Consider the following 13,438-nt stretch of genomic DNA (forward strand, 5'->3'; position numbering starts at 1 on the left):
CCGCCCTGTGAAACACCCTCTCATCAGATGTCAAAGAGAAGAACAACTACCGTATTTTTCGCTCTATAAGACGCACCAGACCGTAAGATGCACCTAGTTTTTGGAGGAGGAAAACAAGAAAAAAAATATTCTGAATCTCAGAAGCCAGAACAGCAGTGAAAGCAGCAATCCCTCTTGCTGTTCTGGCTTCTGGGATAGCTGCGCAGCCTGCATTCGCTCCATAAGACGCACACACATTTCCCCTTACTTTTTAGGAGGGAAAAAGTGAGTCTTATAGAGCAAAAAATACGGTACCTGACATTTAGAAGACATCTGAAGGCAGTTTTTAATGTGTGACATTTTAATGTATTTTTAATCTCCTGTTGGAAGCTGCCCAGAGTGGCTGGCGAAACCCAGCCAGATGGGCGGGGTACAAATAATAAATAATAATAATAATAATAATAATAATAATAATAATAATAATAATTATTATTATTATTATTATTATTATTATATCATTTGGGCTCCCAATTCCCATCAGCTCCAGTCAGGGATGAGGACAGGAGCTGGAATCTGGGAAAGCCAGGAGGATGCCGTGGCCCTGATCCAGAGGTGGTCACGCTCTCTCTTTGGTGTGTATTTTCCAGTGCAGGCTGAGGTAATTTCTGCTGATGAAGCCCTTGCCGCATTCGGCACACTGGAAGGGGAAGTCACCCGTGTGTTCCTTGCGGTGCGACAGCAGGCGAGCCAGGTAGGCAAAGGCTTTCCCGCAGTCCCTGCACCTGAAGGGCTTCGGGAGGGTGATCCGGGGAGATTTCAGCTTCCATTTCTGCCGAGGGCTCTTCCCACCCTCCACCGGGGTCTCCTGGCCGGTCGGAAACCCATCGTTGGGCTGCCCCGTCCCCTCTGGATTCTGCAGCTGCGGTCCCTGAGGAATGTACACCTTTTTTATCGTGTGGGAAAGGAGACCGGAGCCCCTCGCCGCCGCGAGCAGCTGGCCCCTTCTGACATGGCCGCGGCGATGCGCGATGGCCGAACTCTGGAAACCCGACACCTTCCCGCAAAGGAGGCACATGTACCTCAGCCCCGCGTGGAACGCTTGATGCTTGGAAAAGTGAAGCTTTGACAAGCTCTTCCCGCACCAGCAAAGCAGCCTGGCCTCGCCCGGCACGGCGCCTCCTGCTGCACACCGGTGTTCCTGCAAACCGGTCTTGAACCCGAAGCTTTCCCCGCAGCGGTGGCATATAAAACTCTTCCCTTCGGCGTGGCCTTGCTGGTGAGCAGCCATCTGCCACTTGTACACCAGCTTCTTCCCGCACTCCTGGCATTTGTACAGCTTCTTGGTGGCACAAGCCGTGGCGGGGCCGCCGGAGCTGCCGCCACCGTCCGTGTGGGCCACACTCTGGCGGCGCTGCAACGCAGCCTTGTGCTTCATCTTGTGCCTGCAGAGGCTGCCCTTGGAGGCAAAGTGTTCGCCGCACTCCGGGCAAGCGTGCTGAGCGGAGGCTTGCGAGGGAGGGCGAGGGAGCCCCGTGTCGCCGCAGCTGCCCTCGGAAGCCGGCCGGCCGACCCCATGCTTATCGCTAGCTTCCTGGTGTTCCCCCGGCAGAGCGACTGGGGAGGAGGCATTTAATGGAGGCTTCTGCAACCACTGCGCACTGCAGTACCTGTAATGTACCTCGAGGTTCTCTTCCCACTTGAATAGCAGCCCACATCCGGTGCAGGGATACGGCGTCTCGCCTCTGACATCTTCGTCCTGGTGCAGTCGCTCGGGGTCCTGCTCCTGCGAGGCGGCCTGGTTGCCCCGCACGCCACGTCCGAGCAGCGACGCGAAGTGCAGCCGGAAGGCGAGCTTGCAGAGACACTTCCGCCTGCGCCGATCGTGTCTCTTCAGCGCTTCCTCCAAGTGGCCCTCCTCGTGCGTGGCGAGGTCAATCCGGTGCATGAACGAGGCCTTGCACTGGACGCACGTCCGGGGCCTCGCCTCCTCGTGGCTTTTCTGGTGCCGGAGGACGTCGAGGAAGCTGCGGAATCGGTCCCCACAGTCTGTACACTGGTGCAAGTTCTCAGGCGCTTGTTGCGCGCTCAGCCGGTTCTTCCCGGGAGAGGCCTTCTCCCCGTCCGCCACAGCAGGAAGGTGCGTTCTCTGGTGCATCTTCAGAGACAAAGGGCTCGTGAAGCACAGCCCGCAGACAGAGCAAGCAACGGACATTTTCCTCGCGGCGATCTCCTGATGCATTCGAAGCAGCCCTTCCAGCCGGAACCTCTTGCCACACTCCCTGCATTTATACTGTTTTGGTGGAACGGCAGGCCTCTGGGAGCAGGCCGGGCTTGCAGGACTTTGCCCATATTCGATGTGCAAAAGAGGCTCAGCCTTTGCAGGCTTCCCTTGTGGTCCGGCTGACAAATACGTCTGCTTGGGGGTGCCCCCTATATCACCGCGTTGGGTCACTACCTCCTTAGACTTGTCGCGTAGCGTCTCGCGAGATCCTGCCTGCCCTGTGCGTTCCTCACAACATGCCTTCGAGGGCCCGTCGTTTGCTGGAGGGGAAGAGAAAACGTGGAATTATTTCTCTGTGGACAACGGAACAGGTGAAAGGGTCGCATCCGTCCGTACTCAGAGCAGAACCATTGCCATTAGTAGGCATAACTAATTTAGGTTCATCAATTCCTTTTTTAAAGAAAGCTTCCATTTGCAATTTTTCACTGTAGAGTCGGAAAGGACCTCAAGAGTTATCAAGTCGCGCCCCTTGCAATAGAATAGAATTTTATGATTTCGGTCACAGACCGGTTCCAGCCCACATACAATATCAAGGAAGTCATAAAACACAATAGGGGATACATTTGAATTCGCAATTAGTAGGTATAATGGGGACAATACAGATATAGCAACAGTTAAAAAATATATAAATTAAAACGTAGTCACTAACATATAACCTAAAATTCTCATTTAAAACCTTAAGCATTATAGCACAGCTTGTTCCCTAAGTTTTATGGCAAACGCACAGAATTTGGCTACCCTTAACGTGATCTCAAGATCCTTGTCCTCTACCAGGGATTTTAGACACTGAAGTTCGGATTCATTTGGAGATTTTTGCATAGCAGGGGTAAGAAATACCGAGCGTATATCCCCGTAGAAACGGCAGCATAACAAGGCATGAGAGACAGTTTCTACCTCCATCAAGTCGTAGGCGCAGACTCATTCTGCGTATGGTTTACCCTCAAATCTGCCCAGCACGTTGAATCTAGCGAGGGTAAATGACCGTCTGTATTTAGGTATTTGTAATTTTGACAAATAATTTGCTGGGGTAAATCCTCTCCCATTCTCCTTTATTGCTGGGTGTTTATTCATCTCGCTCACGTGGCATTGCAGTTCCACATCCCAAATTCGTTGGCGGATTATTGCTCTAGCTTTCTCATAACCTACAGCTAATCAGGGCCTGTGGGGAAAACCCCAAGCCTCTTAGCTTTTCATGCAGTGTAGCTTTCCATTAGGGAAGCAGGTGGCGCTGTGGGTTAAACCACAGAGCCTAGGGCTTGCCGATCAGAAGGTTGGCGGTTCGAATCCCCGCAACAGGGTGAGCTCCCGTTGCTCGGTCCCTGCTCCTGCTCCTGCCCACGTAGCAGTTCGAAATCACACCAGTGCAAGTAGATAAATAGGTACCACTGTGGTGGGAAGGTAAACGGCGTTTCCGCGCGCTGCTCTGGTTCGCCAGAAGCGGCTTAGTCCTTCTGGACACATGACCAGAAGCTGTACGCCGGCTCCCTCGGCCAATAAAGCGAGATGAGCGCCGCAACCCCAGAGTCAGCCACGACTGGACCTAATGGTCAGGGGTCCCTTTACCTTTACCTAGCTTTCCATTTGGATTGGTAAGAATCCAGTCGGGTTACACCCCTTGCAATGTATTAACTTAAATTAACGGCTGGCCATTGTTCTTTCAGCAGTTATAATTGTCAGCCGAGTCCTCCCCCTTTTGGAGCTTTTGCGTAGATTTAGAGTCTCGGCACCCTGCCCTTCCAGCTCATTCCACTTTTAATTTCCACTCACTTGCAGAAACATTTCCAGCAGGGTCTCTGACTCTAGATTCCTGGGCTCCTTCGATGTCCAGACGTTCACACTGCTGAAGCCACGCCACAACTTCTGCTTTGGTGACCGGCTGCCCTGCTCGCAGAGGGAGATGAGGGAGACAGAAAACACAGCGTTGGAAACAATATTTCAACGAAGAGGACTTGTTCTCTGCATGCTTGCAATTCTCCCTTTCCTTCAACAGCCCCTCTTTTAGAAAAAAGTGAATTAAGATGCTCCATTTCATCTACTGCTGCTACCTGCTCCCTAAAAAAACCCACTCTGATTCACTGGCAATGATTTTGAGGTTTTCCAGCCTGAGAAGAGACTAATGAATTTTGGCTGCAGATGAGCAGTAGGTTTCTTTTTTTATATATAATAATTTTTATTAATTTTAACATATAAATTATAATACATACCACAAAACTTCACCACTTATACAATCTTTTTTTTGAACTTCCATCAGCACCTCTGATGATCCACCGTTTTAACCACTTCTTATGCATTTCTTAAATTCATATTGCCTTTAATTATCTTAACTAACCACCCATTTTTGCAATAATTCCAATAATTCACCTCGCAAAACTTCTTGCAAACCTACAAACATAGTCTGATCATCACAATTACTTTTCAAATAGTCTGTAAATTTACACCAGTCTTCTGTGAATTTCTGGTCCCGCAGATTTCGAATCCTGATGGGCAGTAGGTTTCTGGCAGTCAGCCAAAATGAATTCGTAGGAATGGCTTCCCTAGTTACAAGTAACTAAGGAATAATAATAATAATAATACAGTAATACCTCGGTTTAAGAACTTAATCCGTTCCGAAAGTCCGTTCCTAAACCAAAACCGTTCATAAACTGAGGCACGCGTTCCCTAATGAGGCCTCCCACCGCCACTGCCCTACCACTGTTCAGATTCCATTCTTAGACCGAGGCAAAGTTCTCAAACCAAGACACGATTTCCGGTTTTGCGGAGTTTGTAAACCGAATCGTTCGTAAACAGGACTGTTCTTAAACCGAGGTACCACTGTAGTAGTAGTTGTGTTGTTTATTTTTACCCCGCCCTTCCAGTTGGGTTTCTCCAGCCACTCTGGGCAGCTCCCAACAGATTAAAAACAGAATAAAACATCAAATATTAAAAACTTCCCTAAACAGGGCTGCCTTCAGATGTCTTCTAAAAGTCAGATAGTTGTTTTGTTTCCTTGACATCTGGTGGGAGGGTGTTCCACAGGGCGGGCACCACCACTGAGAAGGCCCTCTGCCTGGTTGCCTGTAGCTTTGCTTCTCGCAATGAGGGAACCGCCAGAAGGCCCTCGGAGCTGGACCTCAGTGTCCGGGCAGAACGATGGGGGTGGAGACGCTCCTTCAGGTCTACTGGGCCAAGGCCGTGTGGGGCTTTCAAGGTCAGCACCAACACTTTGAATTGTGCTCGGAAACGTACTGGGAGCCAATGTAGATCTTGCAGGAATACTGTTATATGGTCTCGGTGGTCGCTCCCAGTCACCAGTCTAGCCTCCGCATTCTGAATTAGTTGCAGTTTCCAGGTCACCTTCAAAGGTAGCTCCACGTAGAGCGCATTGCAGTAGTCCAAGCGGGAGATAACCAGAGCATGCACCACATCTTGAGAACAAGATGGATCTGCGTTTTCTCATTCATAGAAAGTCAAGTTGCGATATTTGCGGAGGCCTTTTTTCAGTCGTGGGATTCTCCTTACCTGCAACGAGCAAAGCTTCATAGTTATCTGTCAACACTTCCCAGTACAGCTCCTTCTGCCACTTGGCTAGGGACTTCCACTCGCTCCTGGAGAAATAAAGAATGACGTCCTCAAACCTCACTGTTGCCTGAAATGAGAAACATTTCCATTTTGGAGCCACATGATAAGAAAGGAGGTTCCAACTAAACACGAGGAACAACTGTCTGGTGGCAAGAGCTGTTTGACAGTGGAAAGTGGTAGAATCTCCTTCGCTGGATTTTTAAAAAAGAGTTGGATATCATGGATTCTTTCGTTGCAATTTTTGCATTGCATGAGGTTGGACTAGTGGTTTACAACCTGCACTAGAACAGGCTTGACCATAGCTGTCAACTTACAGATTTGAAAATAAGGGACCAGCAGCCTCGAAAATAAGGGATCAGCAGCCAAAATAAGGGATTTTCCGGGCACAGGTATGTTCAACTTCTGAGCCCCTCCGCGCCAAAGGCAGAAAGCCCAGCCAGCAGCCAAACGAAGCCTCAAGCGGTGGTTCCCACAGCGCAGCAACCCGGCAAAGGGGATGCAGCAAGGAAAACCACCGTCACCTCTCCGCTGGGAAGCGCTGAGCAAAGGCAAGTCCCCAGGGAATGCGGCCGATTTGATCGGCACAAGGCATGCAAGCTCCACCCCCCAGTCGTTCTTAGACTCCTTATTGGGTGAGCAACGCAGCCAAGCAACACAGTTGGAGCCTCCCTCCTCCCTGGCCGGCAGGGAGGGAGGGGAGAGGAGCTGCTTCCCGGGAAATTTAAGGGACATCATCAATAAGGGACAGCAGTGGGGCAAGGCGCTGGGATAAGAGAGTTTCCCACCAAATAAGGGACGCTTGACAGCTATGGGTTTGACTACTGTAATTCGCTCTACACGGGGCTGCCCGTGAAACTGTCCCAGAAACTCCAGCGGGTGCAGAATGCTGTAGCGAGGCTCCTCATGGGGTCCCTGCCATGGGAGCATATTCATCGAGTGCTTTACCAGTTACACTGGCTCCCAGTGGAGTAAGGGTAAGGTTCAAGGTGCTGGTTTTGACCTTTAAAGCCCTTTGTGGCTTAGGGCCCTCGTATTTACGGGACCGCCTCTCCTGGTCTGCCCTGCAGAGGACCTTAAGATCAATGAACAACCATAGTTTAGAGGTCCCGGGCCCTAAGGAAGTCAGACTATCCTCCACCAGGGCCAGGGCCTTTTCAGTGATGGCTACGACCTGGTGGAATGCTCTGTCCCATGAGACTAGGGCCCTTCAGGGTTTAACCTTCTTCCATCGAGCCTGTAAGACAGAGCTATTCCGCCAGATGTTGTTGAACTGCAACTCCCATCACCCCTAGCTAGCAAGGCCAGAGCTCAGGGAAGATGGGAGTTGTAGTCCAACAACATCTGGGGACCCACAGGCTGAGAACCGCTAGGATACGATCAGTACTTTTTTTCTTTAAAAATGTTTAGGGGTACTCTCATTTTGACTCAAGAAAATCACCATTCTATAGTTCAAATCGGGGGAAATAAATACAGTTAATGGACAAAAGGCCGCCATCGGTGGTAGCAATGGAATTGATGATTCACCGTGTTAGAGAAGAAACTAAAACAATAATAAAAAAGGAATCTTTTTTAAAATTAGTTTTACATAAAAGTCATACACCATAAATATAACATTTTCACACATTAAAAAAAGAAAATATTTCTTTCGAACCTTGAGACCTCATTTCTTCCCTCTATGGGTTCCAATTCTAAATTTTATTCCTGCATCTTTTACTGTAATCTATCTGTGATATAATCATAGTATCCAAAATCCATGTTACATTACAAGTGTCATTGGATTCCTGCCAATGATTTCATTAAAAAAAATATATATTAGATTTTCCATAATTATAACGAAAACCACAAAGCAGAATGACACACAAAAACAGAAAAAAAGAAAAATACATCAATGAACGAAAAAAGAAAAAAGGAACAATAAACAGATAAACAGTAACAACAAACTTAATTCTTTACAAATCCAACGAAAAAAGAAAAAAGGAACAATAAACAGATAAACAATAACAACAAACTTAATTCTTTACAAATCCAACCTTTTAAACATCTTGGTTGACTTCCTCTAGTCCCTCCCTTCTGAATTTCCTTGTAGTTGAAAGTAACAGCTTTCCAATATCATTATTAAACTTAAACAGCCTGCCAGTGATTTCAACTGTGTACAGTGATCTCTCAAATATTTTACAAAGTTATTCCAGTCTTTTAAAAATACTTGGGTCTTCCTGGTTTCTGATCTTTCCCGTCAGTCTTGCCACTTCTGCATATTCCATTAAAAAAAATTTTTTTTTTGGTTTCTTCTCCCGTTAGATTCACAAAATGTTTAGGGGTATGCGTACCCCTGCATCCCCACAGGAAAAAAAGCACTGGATAGGATAGTGCTTTGAGATGCCAAGTTTATGGACGATATGGGATTGGCAGAAATGACTGGCAGAATCCGGGACCAGGGAGAAGAGGCGGTGGAAGAAGATTGGAAGAAATTTAAAGACTATCTACAGAAATATTGCAAAATTAATGAATGTTAGAATGATGTTGGATAGAAATTAAGTGGTTTCCAGCTGTAATGCTTTAAGAATATGGAAAAAGGGTATAAATAGGTTAAAACATAATTAAAATGATGTTGGATTGGAAATAAGTGGTATTTGTAACAAAGTTAATAAGAATATGCAAAAATGAATTGATAATGGATGAAAATACTGAGCTATAAAATGTTAAGTTATAGAGATAAGATAAACAAAAGAGTGTAAGGATTCGCTGATTTGATTATTTAAATGGGAATACAAGAAGGGGACGTGTGAGGAAGTCAAAGAAACAAGCAAATGAGTTTTAAATTATGAAAAAGAATTGTTTTTAATTTTTTGTATTTTTTTGTGTGTGTTTACTCTTATTTTTTGTTTTTTTATTATGTGTTTTTGTATATCTGTTTTTGTAAAATCTTAATAAATATTTCTTAAAAAAAAAAAAGAGATGCCAAGTTTAGAAGGTGTTTGGGTGTTTTGCATGCATGGCTCCATATTTAAGTCTTGGCTTCGTTAGGAGGTCCTCAAATGTTATCTAAACTCAACACACTAGATTCCCCACCCACCAAGCCGGCTGCCCACATATCAGTCACCAGAAAAACCGTTTACTAAACCTACCTAGGGGAGAGAGGAGTCCACTTGCTAGCCAGGAAGGCATACGTGCAGATGTACCAATATTCATTTCTGAGCTTCATTTAATTTTTAAATTATTATTATTATTATTTAAAGTAGACATGGGACGCGGGTGGCGCTGTGGGTTAAACCACAGAGCCTAGGACTTGCCAATCAGAAGATTGGCGGTTCGAATCCCCGCGATGGGATGAGCTCCCGTTGCTCGGTCCCTGCTCCTGCCAACCTAGCAGTTCGAAAGCACATCAAAGTGCAAGTAGATAAATAGGTACCGCTCCGGCGGGAAGGTAAACGGCGTTTCTGTGCGCTGCTCTGGTTCGCCAGAAGCGGCTTAGTCCTGCTGGCCACATGACCTGGAAGCTGTACGCCGGCTCCCTTGGCCAGTAAAGCGAGATGAGCGCCGCAACCCCAGAGTCAGCCACGACTGGACCTAAAGGTCAGGGGCCCCTTTACCCTTTACCTTTAAAGTAGACACAGTACTGCAAGCTTCAAATTACAGCACAGCACAGCAGATCTGAAGGCCCTGCTGGCTGCGGCTGATAGGAGCTCCAAGTGCAAAATATTTGGAAATACAGTATATTTGCAGATGAGCAAAGGCAGCGCTGGATTGCCCAAAAGGCAGACCAGACATGCGTTAGGCACCAGCATGCGGGGGCACCCCCCCAAAAAGTATTTTATTTTAAAGAATTTTGCGTTTGATATTCTTGTAGTCGTCATGGAGGGAAATCCGAACTAGGCTATGACTTCCTTGCACTCCTAAACCCTTCCCCATTCTGCCGTCCTCATTTTATTTACTAAACCGGGGGGTGGAGCGCGCGTCCTAGATTGCAATAAGGCGAGATAACCAGAGACCGCAGCAACTTTCTGCTTTTGTAATGATCATTAAAATTATTTTTAGTATTGTTTTGAATTACATATCGGGCGGGGGGTTCGCCACAATCTTTCCAGGGCTCGGTTGCCTCCAAAGGTCTTTAAAAAGTTGGCTAAGGAGGCTGGTTCCAAAGTCCCCCCAGGTCTCCAAAAACTGCGCGCGCGCGCGGGCAGCCCATCTCCTTGCCAGGGCATCCGGGTCGGCCTAAGCCTTGAAAAGTGGATCTCTTTCACCCAGCACTGCCTGAAACTGCCACCTCCCCGATCCAGGGATCCACCCCAAGTTTTGCAGAGCAGGCTCTCCAGCAGCCCCCCCCCAACTGCACCGGTTGCGCTCCTACCTGCGAAGCACAGCTTGTTGCTTCCCGGGCAGGCATGGCGCCCCTCTCCGCCGCCTCTGGGCGCTTCTCCTCGCAGCACCTCCGGTCTGGGCTGCCGGGGCGGAGCTCCAGGGCTTTCAGAGGCGTGGAGAAGGCGAGAGATTCTTCTTTTCCCGACTTCTTTCTGGCTGAGCCTTGCCACGCGCGGAGAAGGCGCTTTACGCTCGGATTAAGGACCTGGGAAGCTCTGGTTCAAAACCCCTGACTGCCCTCGTTGCGCGCGGTCTTGGGCCGGTGGCGTCCCCTGCGCCGCGCCTACTCGCAGGGTCGTTGTGCAGAGGGGGGAAACGAGCGGGGGATGCAAACGCGCGCACCTGCAACCAGTGGATTCAAGAAAAGAGATTCCGGCTAGAGACCAGGAAGAACTTTCTGCTGTTCGAAAGTGGGGTTTTAAGCAGAGGTTGGATAGTGTGAGAAATAATATATTGTTGCCTCTTCGTCGTTTATAAAATAAGATGCTTTATACAAACATTTAGTTGAGCACATACTTCAGCCTATATATATATATATATATATATATATATATAAAACGTATTTTTATTAAAGGTTTTCTTTGTTTAAAAAAGTATGTGCAATTGAGGCATCTGATCAAGGCCTGTATTTTAAAATGAGCTTAAAGATATATTTGCAAATGTTTGTATGTTTCATGCCAGGCAGAAACTGAGGCATCTGATCAAGACTTGTATTTTAAAATGAGCTTAAAAAATATATATATATTTGCAGATGCTAGTGTTTTAATGCCAGGCAGAAGACCAGCTGTCTAAAAGACTGGCAGATGTTTATCTTCCTGGACAAAGGCCCCCCTTGATTTATTTATAGCAGGAGCCAAAATTCTCAAAGTTGTAAAAAGGGAATTACAGGCTGAGAGCAAAGGTTACTAGGTTACTGACCCTACAGAATACAATCAAGCTGCAAAAGCACTAATTACCATGTGTCTCCCATTAGAGACTTGAGCCACAGGTTAAAGGGAAAGAGCTAATGGGAAAAGCAGCTGGCCAGGAAAGGGGTTGTAAACATATGTTATGTATGAAATATATTGGCTTAAATGTAATTATGCAAAAGATTTAGAAAGTAAGAAATGTTAGATTCTTATGTTAGATTCTTATTTCATAGAATCATAGAATCATGGAGTTGGAAGAGACCACAAGGGCCATCGAGTCCAACCCCCTGCCAAGCAGGAAACACCATCAGAGCACTCCTGACATATGGTTGTCAAGCCTCTGCTTAAAGACCTCCAAAGAAGGAGATCTTTCATTGATGATGTGTGAGAATGTGAACCCAAGATCTCTGACCTCTGTTTAAAATAAAAATTTAAAACCATTAGCCATCTGTTTTGGAGGGCAATAGGGCAAGGAGGGCAAGAGGTGAGCTGGTAATTAAGGTGCCTTGTAGAGGCAAATGTAAGATATATGACTACTTATTTGCCATTTATAGATAGAAGGAAATATAGCTCTTTGTCTCCCATAAAAGGCAATAGGAAATGGGTGTATCTTTTATGATTGGTTCTAGCAAACAGCCAATAGGAATTTCAACCAGGCTGATTGGACAGAGGCAGCCAAAGGAGGAGCAAGGGGGCTGGGCTGAGGAAATATAAGTGCTGACCATCAGGGCTGGAGTGGGCAGAGCTTTGGTAACCATATACCACTGTGTCTCTCATTTATTTGTCTGACAAATAAATTATTATTTTAATTTCTCTATTGCTGCGTTGAATATTTCATTCCAGCTAAGCGTTAACCACAAGCAGGGTGCTACAAAACCAGCTGGCTAAGTACTTTGGCAGTTGTTTATCTTCCTGCTCTCCTGAACAAGGGCCCCCCCTGATTTATAGCAGTAGCAGGTTTCTCAAAGTTGCAAAAGGGAATTACAGGCTGGGAGGAAATGTTACACTGACCCTACATATTACAGAATACAATCAAGCTGCAAAAACACTAATTAAGAGTTGGTAAATAGTAAGATTTATTGTTTAACAGAAAATAATACCATGTGCCTCCCATCAGACTCTAGCCATATTTTCCTAAGGTTTAAGGTATACTGAGAGAGTTAAAGGGCAATAAATTTTGGGAAGAGCTAATGGGAAAAGCAGCTGGCTGGGAAAGGGGGGTGTAAACTGAACAGGCTTCTTTTGAAGCTGTTTTTTTACTGAGTTCCTTTTTTACTTTGCAAAGGCCTTTTCTTCTAAAAAGCTATCTATGTTATGTATGAGATTTGTTGGCTTAATGTACTTATGCAAAGGATTTAGAAAGTAAGAAATGTTAGATTCTTATGTTAGATTCTTATTTCATTGATGGTGTGTGAGAATGTGAACCCAAGATCTCTGTTTAGATAGAATTTAATACCATGAGCCATCTGTTCTAGCCATTTGTTTTGGAATGCAGGGGCAACAGGGGCAAAAGGTGATCTGGTAATTAAGGTGCCTTGTCGAGGCAAATGTAAGATATATGGCTACTTGTCTGCCATTTATGGATAGAAGGAAATATAGCTCTTTGTCTCCCATAAAAGGTAATAGGAAATGGGTGTATCTTTTATGATTGGTTCTAGCAAACAGCCAATAGGAATTTCAACCAGGCTGATTGGACAGAGGCAGCCAAAGGAGGAGCAAGGGGGCTGGGCTGAGGAAATATAAGTGCTGACCATCAGGGCTGGAGTGGGCAGAGCTTTGGTAACCATATACCACTGTGTCTCTCATTTATTTGTCTGACAAATAAATTATTATTTTAATTTCTCTTTTGCTGTGTTGAATATTTCATTCCAGCTAAGCGTTAACCACAAGCAGGGTGCTACAAATACAGTAGTTCATAAACACTTTAGTCTTATAAAAAAGGTAAAGGACCCCTGGACGGTAAAGTCCAGTCAAAGGCGGCTATGGGGTTGCGGCGCTCATCTCGCTTTCAGGCGAGGGAGCCGGCGTTTTTAATAATAATAATAATAATTTATTATTTATACCCCACCCATCTGGCTGAGTTTCCCCAGCCACTCAGGGCAGCTCCCAATCGAGTGTTAAAAACAATACAGCATTAAATTATTAAAAACTTCCCTAAACAAGGCTGCCTTCAGATGTCTTTTCAAGACAAGGTAGCTGCTCATTTCCTTCACAGACAGCTTTCTGGGTCCTGTGGCCAGCAGGACTAAACTGCTTCTGGTGCAATGGGACACCGTGACGGAAACCAGAGTGCACGGAAATGCCATTTACTTTCCTGCCAGAGCGGTACCTATTTATCTACTTGCACTGGCAT

The 13,438-nt window shown here is 46.2% G+C and overlaps 1 protein-coding gene across 1 annotated transcript; it reads right to left on the reverse strand.

The window, feature by feature from the left end:
• Positions 1–348: 348 nt before the first annotated feature.
• On the reverse strand, positions 349–10,505 carry LOC310746016 (zinc finger protein 786-like). The gene is made up of 4 exons (XM_083579575.1): positions 10,167–10,505; positions 5,759–5,885; positions 4,028–4,141; positions 349–2,520 (listed from the first exon to the last, which is right to left on the reverse strand). Exons 1-4 carry the CDS (start codon positions 10,200–10,202, stop codon positions 596–598), a joined length of 2,202 nt encoding a protein of 733 aa, XP_083435701.1. The 5' UTR covers positions 10,203–10,505; the 3' UTR covers positions 349–595.
• Between the last annotated feature and the right edge of the window lie 2,933 nt (positions 10,506–13,438).

This window comes from Podarcis filfolensis (assembly GCF_964270895.1).
Source record: "Podarcis filfolensis genome assembly, chromosome: 12".
NCBI classification, from domain to species: Eukaryota; Metazoa; Chordata; class Lepidosauria; order Squamata; family Lacertidae; genus Podarcis; species Podarcis filfolensis.

Bases quoted from the DNA above. Each gene is read 5' to 3' on its own strand.
- LOC310746016 (XM_083579575.1), bottom strand. From the start codon at position 10,202: ATGCCTGCCCGGGAAGCAACAAGCTGTGCTTCGCAG. The intron at 4,142-5,758 runs GTAAGGAGAATC...CTCTGCGAGCAG, and splicing joins TGAAGCTTTGCTCGTTGCAG to GGCAGCCGGTCACCAAAGCA. The intron at 2,521-4,027 runs GTGAGTGGAAAT...CTTCCCCTCCAG, and splicing joins TGCTGGAAATGTTTCTGCAA to CAAACGACGGGCCCTCGAAG.